General features: G+C 39.2%; 1 protein-coding gene across 1 annotated transcript in view; it reads right to left on the reverse strand.

Annotated features, from left to right (window-relative positions):
• Positions 1 to 23,811, reverse strand: part of svopl (SVOP-like) — an 80,936-nt gene continuing 57,125 nt past the window's right edge. Inside the window, exons 13-16 of the mRNA XM_065265734.2 lie at positions 6,903 to 6,984; positions 6,470 to 6,559; positions 6,261 to 6,374; positions 1 to 5,953 (exon numbers count right to left, since the gene is read on the reverse strand). Coding sequence (XP_065121806.1) covers positions 5,942 to 5,953; positions 6,261 to 6,374; positions 6,470 to 6,559; positions 6,903 to 6,984 — 298 coding nt within the window. The 3' untranslated portion in view covers positions 1 to 5,941. The remainder of the gene's footprint in view (positions 5,954 to 6,260; positions 6,375 to 6,469; positions 6,560 to 6,902; positions 6,985 to 23,811) is intronic.

The following is a 23,811-nucleotide window of genomic DNA, read 5'->3' on the forward strand; positions in this document are numbered from 1 at the left end:
TAAGTTCAAATATTTATTGATCAGATTGAAAAAGTTTAACAGCGCTGGGTCCTCTCAAGTAGCGAACAACCAGCTCAGGAAGTAACATGCATATATATAAAATATGTGACGTCGATCTTTCTTCAGAAAATCTCCACCCACAAAGGCCGTTCCCCTCGTCCATCTGACTCCATCACCACACCCAATTTTAGCCTGTAGGCAAAGATGGACACACATAGACAAAGAAAAACAAACTGTTCTCCTCTCATCCCTGGGAGCCCTGCAGTTCTTCTCTAGTACTCCTCCACTTTGAATAGCATGTTATAATGCTTTCTTAGAAACAAATCATTAATAAAACATTCATTTATAAAAAACATAAGCTGTAAGATGAAAGTGATTATTATGTAAAACATATTTCAATATCATGACATCATTTCATTATTTGTAAAATTGGTTATATGAATAAGGCACACATTAACTTCTTTAGATAGATAAACACATATTAAATCTTTTACTGCAATACTACTTCTAAGCAAACACTTTAATCATTATTAAAAACCATCTGTGAGGAAAGAAAACACACACACACACACACACACATACACACACACACACACACACACACACACACACACACACACACACACACACACACACACAGGAAATTCTGTTTCTTCAAGGTTGAGCTGCCCTGCCCCCATTAAGTTATTCTGTATGCAACCTTCATTTCATTGGTTAATACACATTTATCAAAGACAACATCTTATATTTACTACATCAATTATTCAATGATTAATACTGATTAAGTAAGAAATACATTGCATATTTTATCCTGTGAATATTAAAGCATTAGTTAATAACATCATTAAATACTTTTCCCCCTCAGACCTCTCTCTTATCTTGATCCATGCCAGGCGTAAATTCCTCAGCATATGCTGTCTCTCCCCCAACCGAAACCACACAGACAACTTTCTTGTATTCAGCACAGAAATCTTTGTTGTAACAATACACATAATTAAGATTATAAACAGCACGATTAGTAAAACAAAATCAAATCCCACAATTCCCTCTCTTGACCTCTGAAAGAGGTCACACATTTTCTCCTCATCATCCTCCAGGTTCTGTAGGCCTAATAGCAGCATGCTGTATGGGGGTGGATTTTCTCTTTTCTCTATTGCAGACACTATCAGCCTATTACACAGGGATTTGAGACAGGGGATTCAACAACATCCACAAGTGACCAGGATAGCCACAAATACACCAATGGACACTACTATAGAGGTTACTATTGCCCTCCACAATCTATCACACTGCATAAATCAAAGGTGTATGATATCGTTGAATTTTTTGTGTAATTCAATTCAATTCCCCCATATCTCTTTAAGCACTGATCTTGTGGTGTTATCTTGGACCTTTTGTCAATTTTCAAATTACCTCCATTGTTTATGCTAAATATTATTGTGATTATAATTGCAGTTATAACTCCTAGGGCCCACAGAACCTTCCAATTTCCATATAGCTTCATCTCTGTGGAAAAAATACACTTATGCCTATTGGCTAATACTCAAATAACAATCGTAAATTCAAAAAGGAAAAGAAAAAATGAAATATGAAATTAATACTGTAGAATTATATAAGAAACTTAAGAAATTCAAAGATCAAAATTCAAAGGTCAATCTGGTATGTAGTTACCCAGGTTATAATGAATATATGGTAATTGTGATATTCAGATCTCTAAACACTTCTGTCAGGATATCCAGCACTTTGTGGAAATCCAATTTATCCAGGCCACACCCCAGCCGGGGAGTGGATACACTTGTTATGTTTTCTTTCTCACACCACTCTCTCATACGTCTGAGGCTGTGGGTAAAATTCTCATATGTTGGTAAATCAGTACAATTTTGTTTTGTTATTAAATGAAAAATCAATCTGCCGTCGTCCTCATGGGTAACTGCACATTCACCTGTGTGTTTGTTCTGTCTTACAACCTTTTGTGTACCGTACTTCGCTTTGAACTGTACGGCTATACCTGCTCCGTAGGCACAATCTGTGCTCACACAGTGTGCTAGGGGTTCTGTTACTGGGCTGGAAAAAATGTCACCTTTTTTATGCACAATTTTACAGTGTTTGTTGACTTTGTTGTTAGTGTTGTGTGAGTGTTACCACTGATGTGTTACCACTTCCTGTTTATCCTCTCTGTATTCCAGCTGATTCACTTTCACTTTCAACACTCTCCCTCTCTTGGACCTGAGTCCTCAGGTCCACACCTGTGTCTGTTAGAAACCCAATCATCATTTTTAACAGCTGGGTCGTTCTCACAATTTCGTTGTTTGGTAGCCTGGCAGGAAAAATGTTCAGTCATAGCAGTTAGTTTCTAAAAAATAAACAGCATTAGTTAGTGGCAGGATTGGATCCTGCACCAAGGCGTTCCTCGGACCCGGAAACTGACGACCTGTAAACAATTCAAAGGTTGTAAAACCAAGAATCCTGTTAACAGAAAAGTGAATAGACATTAATGCAATTGGTAATGTGTCAAGCCATGTTATTTTTGTCTGTGCACATAGTTTGTCAAGTCAAGTTTTAATGTCAAAGTCAGGTTCATTATTTCACATCTTTGCTCTAACATTGGGGTGATAAGCAGCCCCGAAACTATATGTCAATTCCATTGCGTGTTTGTCAATTTTGTCAGATCTAACTTTGTCTTGGGAAACCATGGTTGGGGATATAAGTGGTGTGTTAGGCAGTTGACAACAGCCACGTCATTAGGTACCTTCACAGCCTGTAGTATGTGTCAGGCTTTGCTAGCATTTACTATAGGCCGGCCTTTCCTGGTTTCAAACCCACCTATCTGCCATATGGCAGTTCCATATATACTGCACCAATCACATATGCAGAGTCACTATAAACAATCACCCTCTCTTCACCAGTGTAGTGCAAGGCTTTGATAACAGCTGTCATTTCAGCTCTCTGTGCTGACCGTTTACCTTTCAATCCACCACTCAGTCGTGTTACAAAATCACCCACAACTTGCTCAACCACAGCAAAGCCTGCCTTCAATGTGTCATCTGCTGCTCTGAAACAACAACCATCTGTAAACAGTGTGAATAACGGTGGGGTAGTTGTCAGTGGTACCGCGAACAAACCATCTCTCAATTTATTTGCTTTTTCAGTCAATGGTATAACAATTATAATTAATTACAACAATAACAATTTGTATATCAGTCAATGGTATCCAATCCTGCGGCTCACCCTCAGTGATTAGATCTGCCATGTGAACACCTTCATGCACATATATGATGTCTGGGCTGGCAATTTCCTTAAATACAAAGTTTGTTACAATAATCAGTTATTTTTCTATTCTCACAGCTTTTCTTGTTTACCTTTTATAGTGTTCTATGGTGTTCTTTTTTCTTTTTCAATTTATTTCTTTTATCCATTTTAATATCCTTTCTGCCATAGCTGTTCTATGCCATATATATTTACTTTTTTAGCTCAGTACCATCAGTGGAGTTCTGACGTCCTCTGTAGATACCAAATTCAACTATGCATTTCTTCCTGTCAGATTAATAGGAGTCTGATTTGATTTCAGAACAGGTAGTCACACCTAACAACAAAGTTCTTTATCAGCCTTTAAATTTGTCTAGCTGATTTTCTCATAAAGATTGTCTGTGTCCCTATAGTAACAAGGTCTTTACTAAACATTGAACGGCTGTTTACTCTTTCCCCCTTTTCACTCAAAGGCTCGTATGAAGATGAAAAAGTTCAGTGTCCAGTGAAGTATTGTCCAGTTTCTCTTGCCTCCAAGAACATTATTGTCTTTGTTAGTCTCTTTCTGGATTCCACTCAGTCTTTTTGGTGTTTCATCCTTGTAAATGTCTCTGACCATATGCCCCCTTCACTGCTTGAGTTTAAGTATAGTCCTATTCAAATAGAATGTGTTCTCAGTCCAGTTTATGAGTTACTCCTCTCTTTGTAACTCCAACACTTTGATGTCACACACAGTTTTTGCCACTGTCTTTTCATTGCCAGCTTTTATTCACTTCCTTGAATGTCAAAGGATGGGAATAATCAGCCCACAAGGTTTCAGCTTGACCCATGCAAAATATTGCCTTTCAATTTAAAAATAAAATTTATCTTGTGACCACCTTCCATCATCAGATGAAGACTCCTCTACATTTTGTTAAATCTTTTTTTCCTTTATACAATCTATCTGTTTCATTCACCTTTTAACAATTTTCTGTCCTTTTTTTTTAATTGTTCATCTTTATTTCCACATTCAATAACTTGGTCTACTCTTTTCTCTAATTTGTTGTTTTTCTTTCAAAGCTTCGCCTCAGTCTTTCTGCTAGATTTTGCTTAATCCCATGTATGGTTTTAACAGACTCATTATATCACAGACACACTACATTTTCACACAAATAAAATCTGCATCTACATTTAATTCACCGCTATTGATTTGAAAAACAGGCTGTTGCATTGGGGCTTTGGCTTTCTCATAATTAAGATTATAAACAGCACGATTAGTAAAACAAAATCAAATCCCACACTAGGCAGCCATTCAAACACCGATTGCACTTTAAACAATGATGCCATCTAATGCATAAACAATTAATTAAACAACAGTCATTTTTACCTAGAGTAAAATAGATAAATAACCACGTGTCACTGTGCACCAAAACGCGACGACCTGAATGCAGACTTAATTCCCCTAAACTTTCCTGCATTTTCCATAACGCACTGCACCTGCCTTAAATGTTTCCCACACCACTGCACCAGAGTGACATGATACTGTACGCAAACCACAGTACGTGAAATCTGCGTAAGCATTTATCAAATAGCAAAACACATTCATTGACCTCCAGTAATATTTACCGTGCTTCATGATGCTGACATCTTTTGCTCTCCATCTCGGGCAAGTTTCCAAGTGGATGTAAAAGCCACCGGAGTCACATTTGCAGCTGCAATGCTGCGCGCTCTTCCTCGCCTCACTTGTGCACGCGCACGCACGCACACTGTCCCGCTCTGTCCTCTTTCTCCATCACTTTATAGCCAAGGTCAGAGGAAGGAGCAACCAGGCACTTGGTGACTCCTTCTTTAGACACACTTTCAACCAGACAAACACAAACATTGTCTTTGTGGACAAACATGTACATTCGACACATGCACGTGCATGCATACATACATGCGCACGCAATGGAATTTATTAAGCAATATCATGAATAATGTAGATTGTTCATGTTAACAAGTCAGTGCATGTCTTGACAAGTTTACTGGTCAGTATTAGAAAAGATCTGTTTGTGGATAGAGGTTGGTGTTGCAGAGAGCAGCCTTAAATCTAATCCCATTTACACAAAGACTTCATAATGAGATTACATACCAAGAAAGAAGGTAGGTGGAAGAACGACGGAGAAAACTGGAGGCAAGACCTTTAAGTACAACACTTTTAAATGCAATACTTGATCTTTAATCCCCGTGACTCGCAGAGTGGTATGTCTCCCCCTAGTGGTTGTTATCACACGTTAAAGAGCCCAAACACACTTTGCTCTGTAATTAAGGGGCCCTTCTTTAAATAGGCTTTAGTTTATGTCTCAGGCTGCCCAATATAATAATATTATTGACTCATTTTGCATTTGAGACATATGCATTTATTTTTTGTCTTATAGGCCTAAATGAGAATGTCCTCTTTTCATATTACAAAATGGCAATGACTAGCAATAGCAAGTGGAGAGCTTGGGACATAAAGTCTTTTGTTATTTAAAAGAAACATGAACCATTCAACATGCCTCCTTAACCAACAAAGAAAATTGTGTTAGTCAAAAAATGTTATGTGGTCTTTAATGGTCTCTATAAAAAACATGACCCACAAAATTGTTTAAAAAACAGTTCCAACTTTAATGAGATATCATAAATGATTTTATTTTTTTGTTACAAAACTGTCTTTCATCTTCATCAGGTGTGTACTTCATGCATTTTGCTGAAAATAATTAATAAAAACAGTCAGTAGATTTTACATTCAGTATTTGTACTACCAAAACAGTAATGTGACCTTATCTGTCAAAACCAAAAATCTTAAGTACTTTTTGTTATTTACTGTTTTCTTAAATATAACCTTGATATCTTTAATACTGTTTGAGCAAAGATTGAAATCAATATGTGAAAATCAAACTTTGATGCTCTTAATCTCATAATTAAATTATAAGAGAGACCTTAGCCTGGTTTTTACAGATCACATATGCATTTTTAATCTAAAGGGAAAATGTGAGTAAAGAGTAAAATATTACCAGTAACGCCCTTCCTCTGGTCTCTATGGGCAGCAGGGCAACTCCCCCGGCACAAATTACACACGCCACTGCAAACGGAGTCAGAGCCAGAACTACAGACTTGGACATCAGTACCTGACACACATGCAAACACGTTTATCTTTGATACAATCACAGATAGTATAATTGTTGTAAACAAGCAGGTATTCATGTAGGCAAACACAGGGCACCTGTGCAATAAATGGCGCGATCATTCCCCCAATTCGACTGAAGGAAGTACAAAAACCCATTCCTATTGAGCGCACAGATGTCGGATAAACCTGCAAACACACAGAGTCAAAACTTCTTTAAAAACCAGCAACAAGATGTTTGATGCAGGCAGCAGAGTTCTGCCTTAAAGGTCCACTAGTGGAGACATCAGTTGTGTGAATTGCAACCAATCGCTGACCACAGCTCACCCCTCCCTTTCGAAAGGCATAGAGAACTTACGGCACCCGCCACAGGACAAACATGTCATCATCTGAGACAACATAGTGACAAAAAGCGCTCTATAAAACAGTTTGTCCATTTAGTGCTTCTGTAGAAACATGATGGCACGATCCTTCTGAAAGTTACACAATTCACCTTTAAGACGGCAAAAGTGAGAAATGTGTTGGGTCTTACCTCTGCTGTATATATATAGACCACATTAAAATTCATCGCAACCACAGAACGGAGAAGGAAGAGCAGTACGGTGAAACCAAACCTGGAGAGATAGATGCACATTTGTGAGCCTTCTACAATAGCTGCATTTCCAACATGTGACCATAAGAGGGCCACATAATATTTAAAAAACTTTCATGAAGAATTAATAACAACAGAGTACTTTGAGTATTTTATTTCTGATAACAAGCAAAAATATAGCTGCAAGCAGCGATACCGGGGTCAAGCCAAACATGGCAAAATTGATTCATACGTGATGACTGTCATGATTTAAGATCTAAGTTTGCATTAGTTTTAGGAAAAAAGGGCATTTTTTTGTATCTTGAGACCACTAGGTGGCGCTGTGCCGAAACAATAGATGGTGCCTCAAGGCCATGAATGTGATGACACATACCAAATTTAGTGTAAATACGATAGAGTGATACGGAGATATAGCTTCAAATCACTTTACCACTAGGGGGCGCTGGCCGAAACAATAGATGGTGACTCAGGTCATGACACTGATGACACCCACCAAATTTGGTGTAAATACAATAAAGTGATACAGAGATATAGTGTCAAATGTATTGACCACTAGGGGGCGCTGGCCGAAACAATAGATGGTGACTCAGGTCATGACACTGATGACACCCACCAAATTTGGTGTAAATACAATGAAGCAATACAGAGATATACCGTCAAATGTCTTGACCACTAGGGGGCGCTGGCCGAAACAATAGATGGTGACTCAGGTCATGACCCTGATGACACCCACCAAATTTGGTGTAAATACGATAAAGAGATGTGGAGATATAGCCTCAAATCTCTTGACCACTAGGGGGCGCCAAAAAGTTTACAAGTGCTCTCAGAACATGTTGCTGATGAACCATACCAAGTTTCATAACAATACACAATTGCGTTTCTGAAATACTTGAACTTAAAGACAAAACTCAAAATGGCCGACACCCAAAATGGCCGACCGAAAACCATTTGGTATCGTTTGACTTGGCATTCCTCAAGGAATCTAATAAGACCACTCCCATAATTTTACACTCAAGTTTGCAGTAGTTATAAGCAAAAATAGGCATTTTTCGAATCTCGTGACCACTAGGTGGCGCTGTGACGAAAAGTTGCGTGCACCTTCAGGTCATGATTGTTATGACATAAACCAAGTTTCGTGTCGATACACCAAAGTTTTGCGAAGAAACAGCCTCACGTCCGTTATGGCGTGCTCGTCGCCGTATATGTTGTCACTGTATGCGAGAACGCATTGGTCTATCAAAAAGCTTTTGATAACTTTTTGTCTGGAGTGTCTCTAGATGCTACATACCAAAGGACATGCAAATCGGACAAACTGTCTAGGAGGAGTTCGAAAAAGTAGGTGAGCAATATAATTCAAAATGGCCGACAGGAAGTAGGTTTGACTCTGACATTTTTGGTACCGTCGGACTCAGCATGAGCCAAGGAATTAATAAAGTGATGTCTTACATCAATGTGCCAATTGAATCAAATGCTATAAAGATTTAAAATAATTTATTTACATATCCTGACCACTAGGTGGCGCCATCCTAAAGATTTATAGGTGCGCTCAGAACATGTCACTGATGAACCATACCAAATTTCGTAGCGATACGCCATTGCGTTCCTGAAATACTTCACTTAATGAGAAAATTCAAAATGGCCGACACCCAAAATGGCCGACCGAAAAACGTTTGGTATCGTTTGACTCGGCATGCCTCAAGGAATCTAACAAGACCACCTTCATGATTTTAGACTCAAGTTTGAAGTAGTTATAAGCGAAAATAGGCATTTTTCGAATCTCGTGACCACTAGGTGGCGCTGTGACAAAACGTTTCAGGCACCCTCAGGTCATGACTGTTATGACATATACCAAGTTTCGTGTCGATACACCAAAGTGTTGCGAAGATACAGCCTCACGTCCGTTTTGGCGTGCTCGCTGCCATATATGTTGTCAATTTATATGAGAACGCATTGGTCTATCAAAAAGCTTTTGATAACTTTTTGTCTGGGGTGTCTCTAGATGCTACATACCAAAGGACATGCAAATCGGACTAACGGTCTAGGAGGAGTTTCGAAAAAGTAGGTCTTACGGAAAATTCAAAATGGCGGAAAGATGTGCATGACACAAATGACATCAATGTGTGCAATTGAATCATCATGAGCCAAGGATTCAGAGGAAACAAGAATTTAGTTTCTAGGACTCACGGGTCAGAAGTTATGAGCATGAACATAAGTGGATTTTTGGACTGTTGGTGGCGCTAGAGGGTTTGAGTCAGACACACCAATGTTGCTATAGTAACTTCTGAGACTGTCCTCTACATGTGTGCCAAATTTCATAACTTTCCTACGTACGGTTCTATGGGCTGCCATTGACTTCAATGGCGGAAGAACAAGGATGAATAATAATAATAAATATAGCTGCAAGCAGCGATACCGGGGTCAAGCCAAACATGGCAAAAAATGATTCATACGTGATGACTGCCATGATTTAACATCTAAGTTTGCATTAGTTTTATGAAAAAAAGCAATTTATTCGTATCTTGAGACCACTAGGTGGCACTGTGCCGAAAGAATAGATGGTGCCTCAGGTCATGACTGTGATGACACATACCAAATTTAGTGTAAATACAATAAAGCGATACGGAGATATAGCCTTAAATGACTTGCCCACTAGGGGGCACTGACCAAAAAATAAATTGTGACTCAGGTCTTGATTGTGATGACACCCACCAAATTTGGTGTGAATACAATAAAGAGATGCAGAGATATAGCCTTAAATGACTTGACCACTAGGGGGCACTGACCAAAAAATAAATTGTGACTCAGGTCTTGATTGTGATGACACCCACCAAATTTGGTGTAAATACGATAAAGAGATGCAGAGATATAGCTTCAAATCTCTTGACCACTAGGGGGCACCGAAAAGTTTACAAGTTCTCCCAGAACATGTTGCTGAAGAACCACACCAAGTTTCATAACAATACGCAATTGCGTTTCTGAAATACTTGAACTTAAAGAAAAATTCAAAATGGCCGACACACAAAATGGCCGACCAAAAACCATTTGGTATCGTTTGACTCGGCATGCCTCATGAAATCTAACAAGACCAGTCTCATAATTTTACATTCAAATTTGCAGTAGTTATAAGCGAAAATAGACATTTTTTATATCTCGTGACCAGTAGGGGGCAGTGTGACGAAATGGTGCATGCACCCTCAGGTCATCACTGTTATGACATATACCAAGTATCATATTAATACACAAAAGTTTTGCGAAGATACAGGCTCAAACACATTTTGGCGTGCTCGCCCTCGCATTCTTTGATGCGTTATACGACAACGGATAGGTCTACCGAAAATCTTTTGATAACTTTTTGTCTAGAGTGTCTCTAGATTATCCATACCAAAAATCAAGCCAATCACACGAGCGCTCTAGGAGGAGTTCGAAAAAGTAGGTGTTCAATATAATTCAAAATGGCCAACAGGAAGTAGGTTTGACTCAGACATATTTGGTACAGTCGGACTCAGCATGAGCCAAGAAATCAATAGATTGAAGTCTTATGTCATAGTGGCAATTTAATCAAATGATATAAAGATTTCAAAAAAATTTTTTACATATCCTGACCACTAGGTGGCGCCGTCCTATAGATTTATAGGTGCGCTCAGAACATGTCACTGATGAACCATGCCAAATTTCGTAGCGATACGCCATTTTGTTTGTGAAATACTGAACTTAATGAGAAAATTCAAAATGGCCGACACCCAAAATGGCCGACCGAAAACCGTTTGTTATCGTTTGACTCGGCATGCCTCAAGGAATCTAACAAAACCACCTTCATGATTTTAGACTCAAGTTTGAAGTAGTTATAAGCAAAAATAAGCATTTTTCGAATCTCGTGACCACTAGGTGGCGCTGAGACGAAACGTTGCAGGCACCCTCAGGTCATGACTGTAATGACATATACCAAGTTTCGTGTCGATACACAAAAGTTTTGCGAAGATACGGCCTCACGTCCGTTTTGGCGTGCTCGCCGCCTTATATGTTGTCACTGTATACGAGAACGCATTGGTCTATCAAAAAGCTTTTGATAACTTTTTGTCTGGGGTGTCTCTAGATGCTACATACCAAATGACATGCAAATCGGACAAACGCTCTAGGAGGAGTTCGAAAAAGTAGGTTTTACGGAAAATTCAAAATGGCGGAAAGATGTGCATGACACAAATGACATCAATGTGTGCAATTGAATCATCATGAGCCAAGGATTCAGAGGAAACAAGAATTTATTGTCTAGGACTCACGGGTCAGAAGTTATGAGCATGAACATAAGTGGATTTTTGGACTGTTGGTGGCGCTAGAGGGTTTGAGTTAGACACACCAATGTTGCTATAGTAACTTCTAAGACTGTCCTCTACATGTGTGCCAAATTACATAACTTTCCTACGTACGGTTCTATGGGCTGCCATTGACTTCAATGGCGGAAGAACTAGGATGAATAATAATAAGAAAACTAACAATAACAATAGGTGTCTACGCCACTTCGTGGCTTGACCCCTAAATATAGCTGCAAGCAGCAATCACCGGGGTCAAGCCAAAAAGGGCACAGCAGAAAGTAAAGTTGACTTCGGATGAGCAGTTTAAAGTACCTAGGAAAATCTCTTGATTTCAGACAAAACAATATAACAGTTATCAGCAAAAAAGCTGTTCTCATTTAGTGAAATCTCTCCCTCTCTTTCGTCGAGCATTGATAACTAGAACACTGACGTAAAACTGAGTGGTGCTTCTAGTGGCAATACTCAGCTCACAAAATGTAACAGTGGTGTTAATGAGTCAAAAGAGCCCACCCCCATGTCTCTGCGATGTTCTGATGCAGAGAAAAAGCTCTTGCAAAAACAGTTGATAACGTATTCTCATTGGTTGCTAGAGAGTAAATGGACATCCACTAGTGATTATAGTCAAAGCCATGAAAGGAATAATCCATGATGACTCATGGTTTTAGATGTGTTGTTGCAGTAGTTTTAGGCAAAAAAATGCCATATTCTATCTCAAAACCAGTAGGTGGCGCAATGACAAAATTGTGCATGCAACCTCAGGTCATAACTGTGTTACATCTAGCTAGTTATATGACTATACACTTTAGTTTAGTGAAGAAACAGTTGTATGACCATAGGGTGGCTTGATTTCAAAGGTTTTGTTAAATTATAAGGCCAACTAGTGGTGCAACCATACAATTTTTTTTGTGTAGCCTCAGACTGTGGTCGTACATCAGCGTATCAAATATGGTGAAAAAATCTCTTTGCGTTACGAAGTTATAACCATTTATGTGTAAAAACACAAAATTTAAAGGTAATTTTTCGTTTTTTGCAATTTTCAGCCATTTCTGATGAAAATTTTAATACAATGCCAATAGAACTTTTTGTTCAGAAGGTAATGCAATGTTCTTCCTATGGTGTTTTCGAGTCGATCAGAATTACGCTCGCGGAGATATTCGCGTGTGTTTTTTAAGTGCTGTTTTGCTATGCAGGGCTAACCGTAAGACGAAATCTGGCATGTTTGGTAACGTTGGACTCGGCAACTATTCTGGACTTCAGCGAAACAAGTCCCGTGAAAAAACACAGATCAGAGCCAAAGTTATAAGCATGTACAACATTCGTATGACCACTAGGTGGCGCTGTGACGAAACTCTGCATGCCCCCTCAGATCCTCACTGGCATCACATCTACCAAGTGTGGCATCAATAGACATAAGATTGGCGAAGATACACACTAAAACCTGTTTTTTTGCTCTCTACTTAAAAATTGTTGACGCGCTATACGAAAACGGAATGGTTTATCAAAATTCTTTTAATAACTTTTTGCCCTGAGTGTCTCCAGATGCTACATACCGTTTTTCGTGGAAATTGGGCAAAAGCTCTAGGACAAGTTCGCAAAAGTAGGTTTTATGAATAAATCAAAATGGCGGAAAATTTTTCATGACGGAAAACGACGTCATAGGGTCCAATCGAATCGTCTTGAGCCAAGGAATCAGAGGATTCAAGAATTTAGTGTCTAGGACTTACGGGTCAGAAGTTATAAGCAAATACATAAGTGCAAATTTGGACTGTTGGTGGCGCTAGCGGGTTAGAGACACAGACTTCAAATTTGCTGTGGAGACTTTTTGGACAGTCCTCTATCAGTGTGCCAAATTTCATAACTTTCCTACGTACGGTTCTATAGGCTGCCATAGACCGCAATGGCGGAGGAAGAAAAAGAAAAAGAAAAAGAAAAAGAAATATAGCTGCAAGCAGCAATACCGGGGTCAAGCCGAAAAGGGCACAGAAGGATGTAAAGTTGCGTTTGGATAAGCAGACTGAAGAACCTAGGTAAACCTAATGATTTCAGATGAAAAAATGCAAAGGTAATCAACAAAAATAATCTTTATTCTTGTCTACTGCAACTGTCCTTCGGTTATTGACAATCATGGAACATTAGAGCACTGAAGGACATGTATGTGATGCTTACAGTGGGCAAACATGGGTCACAACATGTTACAACAAGTTAAAAGAGTCAAAAGAGACCATCCCCATGTCTCTGTGATGTTCTGATACAGAGAAAAAGCTCTTGCAAAAACAGTTGATAACGTATTCTCATTGGTTGCTAGAGAGTAAATGGACATCCTCTAGTGATTATAGTCAAAGCCATGAAAGGAATAATCCATGATGACTCATGGTTTTAGATGTGTTGTTGCAGTAGTTTTAGGCAAAAAATGCCATATTCTATCTCAAAACAAGTAGGTGGCGCAATGACAAAATTCGTGCATGCAACCTCAGGTCATAAATGTGTTACATCTAGCTAGTTTTATGACTATACACTTTAGTTTAGTGAAGAAACAGTTGTATGACCATAGGGTGGCTTGATTTCAAAGGTTTTGTTCAATTATAAGGCCAACTAGTGGTGCAAGCATACAATTTTTTTTGTGTAGCCTCAGACTGTGGTCGTACATCAGCGTATCAAATATGGTGAAAAAATCTCTTTGCGTTACGAAGTTATAACCATTTATGTGTAAAAACACAAAATTTAAAGGTAATTTTTCGTTTTTTGCAATTTTCGGCCATTTCTGATGAAAATTTTAATATAGTGCCAATAGAACTTTTTGTTCAGAAGGTAATGCAATATTCTTCCTATGATGTTTTCGAGTCGATCAGAATTACGCTCGCGGAGATATTAGCGTGTGTTTTTTAAGTGCTGTTTTGCTGCGCAGAGCTAACCGTAAGGCGAAATCTGGCATGTTTGGTATCGTTGGACTCGGCGACTATTCAGGACTCCTAAAAATCAAGTCCCGTCAAAATACGTTGATCACAGCCAAAGTTATAGGTGTAAAAAACATCTGTCTGGCCACAAGGTGGCGCTGCGACGAAACTGTGCATGCACACTCAGTTCCTGACTGGCATCACAAGTACCAAGTGTCGTGTCAATAGGCCTAAGTTTGACGAAGATACAGCCTAAAATCTGTTTTTTTGCGCTCTACGAAAATTTTGTTGACGCGCTATACGACAACGGATTGGTTTATCGAAATTCTTTTGATAACTTTTTGCCGTGAGGGTCTCTAGATGCTACATACCAATTTTCGCGGCAATCGGGTAAAAACTCTAGGACGAGTTCGCAAAAGTAGGTTTTACGAATAATTCAAAATGGCGGAAAAAATTTCATGACGGAAAATGACGTCATAGGGTCTAATCGAATCGGCTTGAGCCAAGGAATCAGAGGAAACAAGAATTTCATTTCTAGGACTTACGGATCAGAAGTTATAAGCAAAAACGTAAGTGCAACTTTGGACTGTTGGTGGCGCTAGGGGGTTAGAGATAGAGACTCCAAATTTGCTGTGGGGACGCATTTGACTGTCCTTTATCAGTGTGCCAAATTTCATAACTTTCCTACGTACGGTTCTATGGGCTGCCATTGACTTCAATGGCGGAAGAACAAGAAGAAGAAATATAGCTGCAAGCAGCGATACCGGGGTCAAGCCAAACATGGCAAAAAATGATTCATACGTGATGACTGTCATGATTTAACATCTAAGTTTCCATTAGTTTTATGAAAAAAAGCAATTTTTTTGTATCTTGAGACCACTAGTTGGCACTGTGCTGAAAGAATAGATGGTGACTCAGGTCATGACTGTGATGACACATACCAAATTTAGTGTAAATACAATAAAGCGATAAGGAGATATAGCCTTAAATGACTTGACCACTAGGGGGCACTGACCAAAAAATGTATTGTGACTCAGGTCTTGATTGTGATGACACCCACCAAATTTGGTGTGAATACAATAAAGAGATGCAGAGATATAGCCTTAAATGACTTGACCACTAGGGGGCACTGACCAAAAAATAAATTGTGACTCAGGTCTTGATTGTGATGACACCCACCAAATTTGGTGTTAATACGATAAAGAGATGCAGAGATATAGCTTCAAATCTCTTGACCACTAGGGGGCGCCGGGAAGTTTACAAGTCCTCCCAGAACATGTTGCTGATGAACCATACCAAGTTTCATAACAATACGCAATTGCGTTTCTGAAATACTTGAACTTAAAGAAAAATTCAAAATGGCCGACACACAAAATGGCCGACCAAAAAACATTTGGTATCGTTTGACTCGCCATGCCTCACGAAATCTAACAAGACCAGTCTCATAATTTTACATTCAAATTTGCAGTAGTTATAAGCAAAAATAAACATTTTTTATATCTCGTGACCAGCAGGAGGCAGTGTGACGAAATGGTGCATGCACCCTCAGGTCATCACTGTTATGACATATACCAAGTCTCATATTAATACGCAAAAGTTTTGCGAAGATACAGGCTCAAACACATTTTGGCGTGCTCGCCCTCGCATTCTTTGATGCGTTATACGAGAACGGATAAGTCTAACGAAAATCTTTTGATAACTTTTTGTCTAGAGTGTCTCTAGATGATGCATACCAAAAATCAAGCCAATCACACAAGCGCTCTAGGAGGAGTTCGAAAAAGTAGGTGTTCAATATAATTCAAAATGGCCGACAGGAAGTAGGTTTGACTCAGACATATTTGGTACAGTCGGACTCAGCATGAGCCAAGGAATCAATAGAGTGAAGTCTTATGTCATAGTGGCAATTTAATCAAATGACATAAGAATTTTAAAAAAAATTTTTACATATCCTGACCACTAGGTGGCGCCGTCTTTAAGATTTATAGGTGCGCTCAGAACATGTCACTGATGAACCATGCCAAATTTTGTAGCGATACGCCATTCTGTTTGTGAAATACTGAACTTAATGAGAAAATTCAAAATGGCCGACACCCAAAATGGCCGACCGAAAACCGTTTGGTATCGTTTGACTCGGCATGCCTCAAGGAATCTAACAAGACCACCTTCATGATTTTAGACACAAGTTTGAAGTAGTTATAAGCGAAAATAGGCATTTTTCGAATCTCGTGACCACTAGGTGGCGCTGTGACGAAACGTTGCAGGCACCCTCAGGTCATGACTGTAATGACATATACCAAGTTTCGTGTCGATACACATAAGTTTTGCGAAGATACGGCCTCACATCTGTTTTGGCGTGCTCGCCGCCGTACATGTTGTCACGGTATACGAGAACGCATTGGTCTATCAAAAAGCTTTTGATAACTTTTTGTCATGGGTGTCTCTAGATGCTATATACCAAAGGACATGCAAATCGGACAAACGCTCTAAGAGGAGTTCGAAAAAGTAGGTTTTACGGGAAATTCAAAATGGCGGAAAGATGTGCATGACAGAATTGACATCAATGTGTGCAATTGAATCATCATGAGCAAAGGATTCAGAGGAAACAAGAATTTAGTGTCTATGACTCACGGGTCAGAAGTTATGAGCATGAACATAAGTGGATTTTTGGACTGTTGGTGGCGCTAGAGGGTTTGAGTCAGACACACCAATGTTGCTATAGTAACTTCTTAGACTGTCCTCTACATGTGTGCCAAAATTCACAACTTTCCTACGTACGGTTCTATGGGCTGCCATTGACTTCAATGGCGGAAGAGGAAGAATAATAATAATAATAAGAAAACTAACAATAACAATAGGTGTCTACGCCACTTCGTGGCTTGACCCCTAATAATATATAAATATAGCTGCAAGCAGCAATCACCGGGGTCAAGCCGAAAAGGGCACAGAAGGATGTAAAGTTGCGTTTGGATAAGCAGACTGAAGAACTTAGGTAAACCTAATGATTTCAGATGAAAAAATGCAAAGTAATCAACAAAAATAATCTATGTTCTTGTCTACTGCAACTGTCCTTCGGTTATTGACAATCATGGGACATTAGAGCACTGAAGGACATGTATGTGATGCTTACAGTGGGCAAACATGGGTCACAACATGTTACAACAAGTTAAAAGAGTCAAAAGAGACCATCCCCATGTCTCTGCGATGTTCTGATGCAGAGAAAAAACTCTTGCAAAAACAGTTGATAAGGTATTCTCATTGGTTGCTAGAAAGTAAATGGACATCCACTAGTGATTATAGTCAAAGCCATGAAAGGAATAATCCATGATGACTCATGGTTTTAGATGTGTTGTTGCAGTAGTTTTAGGCCAAAAAAATGCCATATTCTGTCTCAAAACCAGTAGGTGGCGCAATGACAAAATTCGTGCATGCAACCTCAGGTCATAACTGTGTTACATCTTGCTAGTTTTATGACTATACACTTTAGTTTAGTGAAGAAACAGTTGTATGACCATAGGGTGGCTTGATTTCAAAGGTTTTATTCAATTATAAGGCCAACTAGTGGTGCAAGCATACAATTTTTTTTGTGTAGCCTCAGACTGTGGTCGTACATCAGCGTATCAAATATGGTGAAAAAATCTCTTTGCGTTACGAAGTTATAACCATTTATGTGTAAAAACAGAAAATTTAAAGGTAATTTTTCGTTTTTTGCAATTTTCGGCCATTTCTGATGAAAATTTTAATACAACGCCAATAGAACTTTTTGTTCAGAAGGTAATGCAATATTCTTCCTATGATGTTTTCGAGTCGATCAGAATTACGCTCGCAGAGATATTCGCGCGTGTTTTTTAAGTGCTGTTTTGCTGCGCAGGGCTAACCGTAAGGCGAAATCTGGCATGTTTGGTAAGGTTGGACTCGGCAACTATTCTGGACTTCAGCGAAACAAGTCCCGTGAAAAAACACAGATCAGAGCCAAAGTTATAAGCATGCACAACATTCGTATGACCACTAGGTGGTGCTGTGACGAAACTCTGCATGCCCCCTCAGATCCTCACTGGCATCACAACTACCAAGTGTGGCGTCAATAGACATAAGATTGGCGAAGATACACACTAAAACCTGTTTTTTGGGCTCTACGTAAAATTTGTTGACGCGCTATACGAAAACGGAATGGTTTATCAAAATTCTTTTAATAACTTTTTGCCCTGAGTGTCTCTAGATGCTACATACCATTTTTCGTGGCAATTGGGCAAAAGCTCTAGGACAAGTTCGCAAAAGTAGGTTTTATGAATAAATCAAAATGGCGGAAAATTTTTCATGACGGAAAATGACGTCATAGGGTCCAATCGAATCGTCTTGAGCCAAGGAATCAGAGGATACAAGAATTTAGTGTCTAGGACTTACGGGTCAGAAGTTATAGGCAAATACATAAGTGCAAATTTGGACTGTTGGTGGCGCTAGCGGGTTAGAGATACAGACTTCAAATTTGCTGTGGAGACTTTTTGGACAGTCCTCTATCAGTGTGCCAAATTTCATAACTTTCCTACGTACGGTTCTATAGGCTGCCATAGACCGCAATGGCGGAGGAAGAAAAAGAAAAAGAAAAAGAAAAAGAAATATAGCTGCAAGCAGCGATACCGGGGTCAAGCCAAACATGGCAAAAAATGATTCATACGTGATGACTGTCATGATTTAAGATCTAAGTTTGCATTAGTTTTATGAAAAAACAGCAATTGTTTCGTATCTTGAGACCACTAGATGGCACTGTACCGAAAGAATAGATGGTGCCTCAGGTCATGACTGTGATGACACATACCAAATTTAGTGTAAATACAATAAAGCGATACGGAGATATAGCCTTAAATGACTTGACCACTAGGGGGCACTGACCAAAAAATTTATTGTGACTCAGGTCTTGATTGTGATGACACCCACCAAATTTGGTGTAAATACAATAAAGAGATGCCGAGATATAGCCTTAAATGGCTTGACCACTAGGGGGCACTGACCAAAAAATAAATTGTGACTCAGGTCTTGATTGTGATGACACCCACCAAATTTGGTTTAAATACGATAAAGAGATGCAGAGATATAGCTTCAAATCTCTTGACCACTAGGGGGCACCGGAAAGTTTACAAGTCCTCCCAGAACATGTTGCTGATGAACCATACCAAGTTTCATAACGATACGCAATTGCGTTTCTGAAATACTTGAACTTAAAGAAAAATTCAAAATGGCCGACACACAAAATGGCCGACCAAAAAACATTTGGTATCGTTTGACTCGCCATGCCTCACGAAATCTAACAAGACCAGTCTCATAATTTTACATTCAAATTTGCAGAAGTTATAAGCAAAAATAGTCACTTTTATATCTCGTGACCAGTAGGGGGCAGTGTGATGAAATGGTGCATGCACCCTCAGGTCATCACTGTTATGACATATACCAAGTCTCATATTAATACGCAAAAGTTTTGCGAATATACAGGCTCAAACACATTTTGGCGTGCTCGCCCTCGCATTTCTTGATGCGTTATACGACAACGGATAGGTCTACCGAAAATCTTTTGATAACTTTTTGTCTAGAGTGTCTCTAGATGATGTATACCAAAAATCAAGTCAATCACACGAGCGCTCTAGGAGGAGTTCGAAAAAGTAGGTGTTCAATATAATTCAAAATGGCCGACAGGAAGTAGGTTTGACTCAGACATATTTGGTACAGTCGGACTCAGCATGAGCCAAGGAATCAATAGAGTGAAGTCTTATGTCATAGTGGCAATTTAATCAAATGATATAAAGATTTTAAAAAATTATTTTACATATCCTGACCACTAGGTGGCGCCGTCCTAAAGATTTATAGGTGCGCTCAGAACATGTCACTGATGAACCATGCCAAATTTCGTAGCGATACGCCAATCTGTTTGTGAAATACTGAACTTAATGAGAAAATTCAAAATGGCCGACACCCAAAATGGCCGACCGAAAACCGTTTGGTATCGTTTGACTCGGCATGCTTCAAGGAATCTAACAAGACCACCTTCATGATTTTAGACTCAAGTTTGAAGAAGTTATAAGCAAAAATAATCATTTTTCGAATCTCGTGACCACTAGGTGGCGCTGCGACGAAACGTTGCAGGCACACTCAGGTCATGACTGTAATGACATACACCAAGTTTCGTGTCGATACAATAAAGTTTTGCGAAGATACGGCCTCACGTCCGTTTTGGCGTGCTCGCCGCCATATATGTTGTCAATTTATACGAGAACGCATTGGTCTATCAAAAAGCTTTTGATAACTTTTTGTCTGGGGTGTCTCTAGATGCTACATACCAAAGGACATGCAAATCGGATGAATGCTCTAGGAGGAGTTCGAAAAAGTAGGTTTTACGGAAAATTCAAAATGGCGGAAAGATTTGCATGACACAAATGACATCAATGTGTGCAATTGAATCATCATGAGCAAAGGATTCAGAGGAACCAAGAATTTAGTTTCTAGGACTCACGGGTCAGAAGTTATGAGCATGAACATAAGTGGACTTTTGGACTGTTGGTGGCGCTAGAGGGTTTGAGTTAGACACACCTATGTTGCTATAGTAACTTCTAAGACTGTCCTCTACATGTGTGCCAAATTACATAACTTTCCTATGTACGGTTCTATGGGCTGCCATTGACTTCAATGGCGGAAGAGGAAACATAATAATAATAATAATAATAATAATAATAATAAGAAAACTAACAATAACAATAGGTGTCTACGCCACTTCGTGGCTTGACCCCTAATAAGAACACTAACAAATACAATAGGGGTCTTCGCCCCTTCGGGGCTTGACCCCTAAATATAGCTGCAAGCAGCAATACCGGGGTCAAGCCGAAAAGGGCACAGAAGGGTGTAAAGTTGAGTTTGGATAAAAATACTAAAGAACCTATGTAAACCTCATGATTTCAGATGAAAAAACGCAAAAGTAATCAACAAAAATAATCTATTTTATTGGCAATCATGGAACGTTAGAGTACAAAAGGACATGTGAGTGATGTTTGCAGTGGCATAATATGGGTCACAACATGTTACAACACGTTGAATCAGTCAAAAGAGACCATCCCCATGTCTCTACGATGTTCTGATGCAGAGAAAAAGCTTTTTCAAAAACGGTTCATAAGGTTTTCTCATTGGTTGCTAGAGAGTAAATTCACATCCACCAGTGATTATAGTCCAAGCCATGAAATGAAGAATCCATGATGACTCATGTTTTTAGATGTGCTGTTGCAGTAGTTTTAGGCAAAAATAGCTATTTTCTATCTCCAAACCACTAGGTGGCGCTATGACAAAATTGTGCATGCAACCTCAGGGCATGACTCAATACATCTAGCTAGTTTCATGACTATACACTTTAGTTCGGCAAAGAAATAGTTGTATGACCATAGGGCTTGCTTGTTATCAAAGCTTTTGTTCAATTATAAGGCCATCTAGTGGTGAAAGCATACAATTTTTTGTGTGTGGCCTCAGAATGTGCTCATACATCAGCGTATCAAGTCTGGTGAAAAAATCTCTTTTCGTTGCGAAGTTATAACCATATATGTGTAAAACCCACAAATTTTAAAGGTAATTTTTCGTTTTTTGCAATTTTCGGCCATTTCTGATGAAAATTTTAATATAACGCCAATAGAACTTTTTGTTCAGAAGGTAAGGCAATGTTCTTCCTATGGTGTTTTCGAGTCGATCGGAATAACGCTCGCGGAGTTATTCGCGCGTGTTTTTTAAGCGCTATTTTAATGCACAGGGCTAACCGTAAGACGAAATCTGGAATGTTTGGTATCGTTGGACTCGGCATCTACTCAGGACTCTTAAAAATCAAGTCCCGTCAAAATACGTTGATTGCAGCCAACGTTATAGGTGTATAAAACATCTGTCTGGCCACTAGGTGGCACAGCGACGAATCTGTGCATGCACACTCAGTTCCTGACTGGCATCACAAGTACCAAGTGTCGTGTCAATAGGCCTAAGTTTGATGAAGATACAGCCTAAAATCTGTTTTTTTGCACTCTACGTAAAATTTGTTGACGCGCTATACAACAACGGATTGGTTTATCGAAATAGTTTTGATAACTTTTTGCCATGAGTGTCTCAAGCTCATACATACCAATTTTCGTGGCAATCGGGTAAAAGCTCTAGGGCGAGTTCGAAAAAGTAGGTTTTTCGAATAATTCAAAATGGCGGAAAAAATTTCATGACGGAAAATGACGTCATAGGGTCCAATCGAATCGTCTTGAGCCAAGGAATCATAGGAAGCAAGAATTTTGTATTTAGGGCTTATGGATCAGAAGTTATAAGCAAAAACATAAGTGCAACTTTGGACTGTTGGTGGCGCAAGAGGGTTGGAGATAGAGACTCCAAATTTGCTGTGGGGACACATTGGACTGTCCTTTATCAGTGTGCCAAATTTCATAACTTTCCTATGTACGGTTCTATGGGCTGCCATAGACCGCAATGGCGGAAGAAGAAAAATTTACTAACAGAAACAATTGCCAATATAGCTGCAAGCAGCAATGCCGGGGTCAAGCCAAAAAGGGCACAGAAGAAAGTAAAGTTGAATTCGGATGAGCAGTTTAAAGAACCTAGGAAAATCTATTGATTTCAGACTAAATAATATAACAGTTATCAGCAAAAAACTGTGTTTTCATTCAGTGTAATCTCTCCCTCTCTTCTCGAGGAGCATTGACAACTAAAACACTGAAGAAAATGTGAGTGGTGCTTGCAGTGGCAATACTCAGCTCACAAAATGTTACAGTGGTGTTAATGAGTCAAAAGAGACCACCACCATGTCTCTACGATGTTCTGACGCAGAGATATAGCTCTTGCAAAAAGGGTTGATAAGGTATCCTAATTGGTTGCTAAGGAGTTAATTGGCATGCACCAATGATCTACAAGCCATGAAAGGAATAATACATGATGACCCAAGATTTTAGATGTACTGTTACAGTAGTTTTAGGCAAAAATACCATATTCTATCTCAAAACCACTAGGTGGCGCAATGACAAAATTGTGCATGCAACATCAGGTCATGATTGTGTTACATCTAGCTAGTTTTATGATATACACTTTAGTTTAGTTAAGTAACAGTTGTATGACCATAGGGCTGGCTTGTTATCAAAGGTTTTGTTCAATTATAAGGCCATCTAGTGGTGAAAGCATCCAATTTTTTGTGTGTGGCCTCAGAATGTGCTCATACATCAGCGTATCAAATCTGGTGAAAAAATCTCTTTCCGTTGCGAAGTTATAACCATTTATGTGTAAAAAACACAAAATCAAAAGGTAATTTTTCGTTTTTTGCAATTTTCGGCCATTTCTGATGAAAATTTTAATATAACGCTAATAGAACTTTTTGTTCAGAAGGTAATGCAATGTTCTTCCTATGGTGTTTTCGAGTCGATCGGAATAACGCTCGTGGAGATATTCGCGCGTGTTTTTTAAGTGCTGTTTTGCTGCGCAGGGCTAACCGTAAGGCGAAATCTGGCATGTTTGGTTTCATTGGACTCGGCGACTACTCAGGACTCCTAAAAATCAAGTCCCGTCAAAATACGTTGATCGCAGCCAAAATTATAGGTGTATAAATCATTTGTCTGGCCACTAGGTGGCGCTGCAAAAAAACTG

The sequence above is a fragment of the Paramisgurnus dabryanus genome, chromosome 1 (assembly GCF_030506205.2).
Source record: "Paramisgurnus dabryanus chromosome 1, PD_genome_1.1, whole genome shotgun sequence".
Classification (NCBI taxonomy): Eukaryota; Metazoa; Chordata; class Actinopteri; order Cypriniformes; family Cobitidae; genus Paramisgurnus; species Paramisgurnus dabryanus.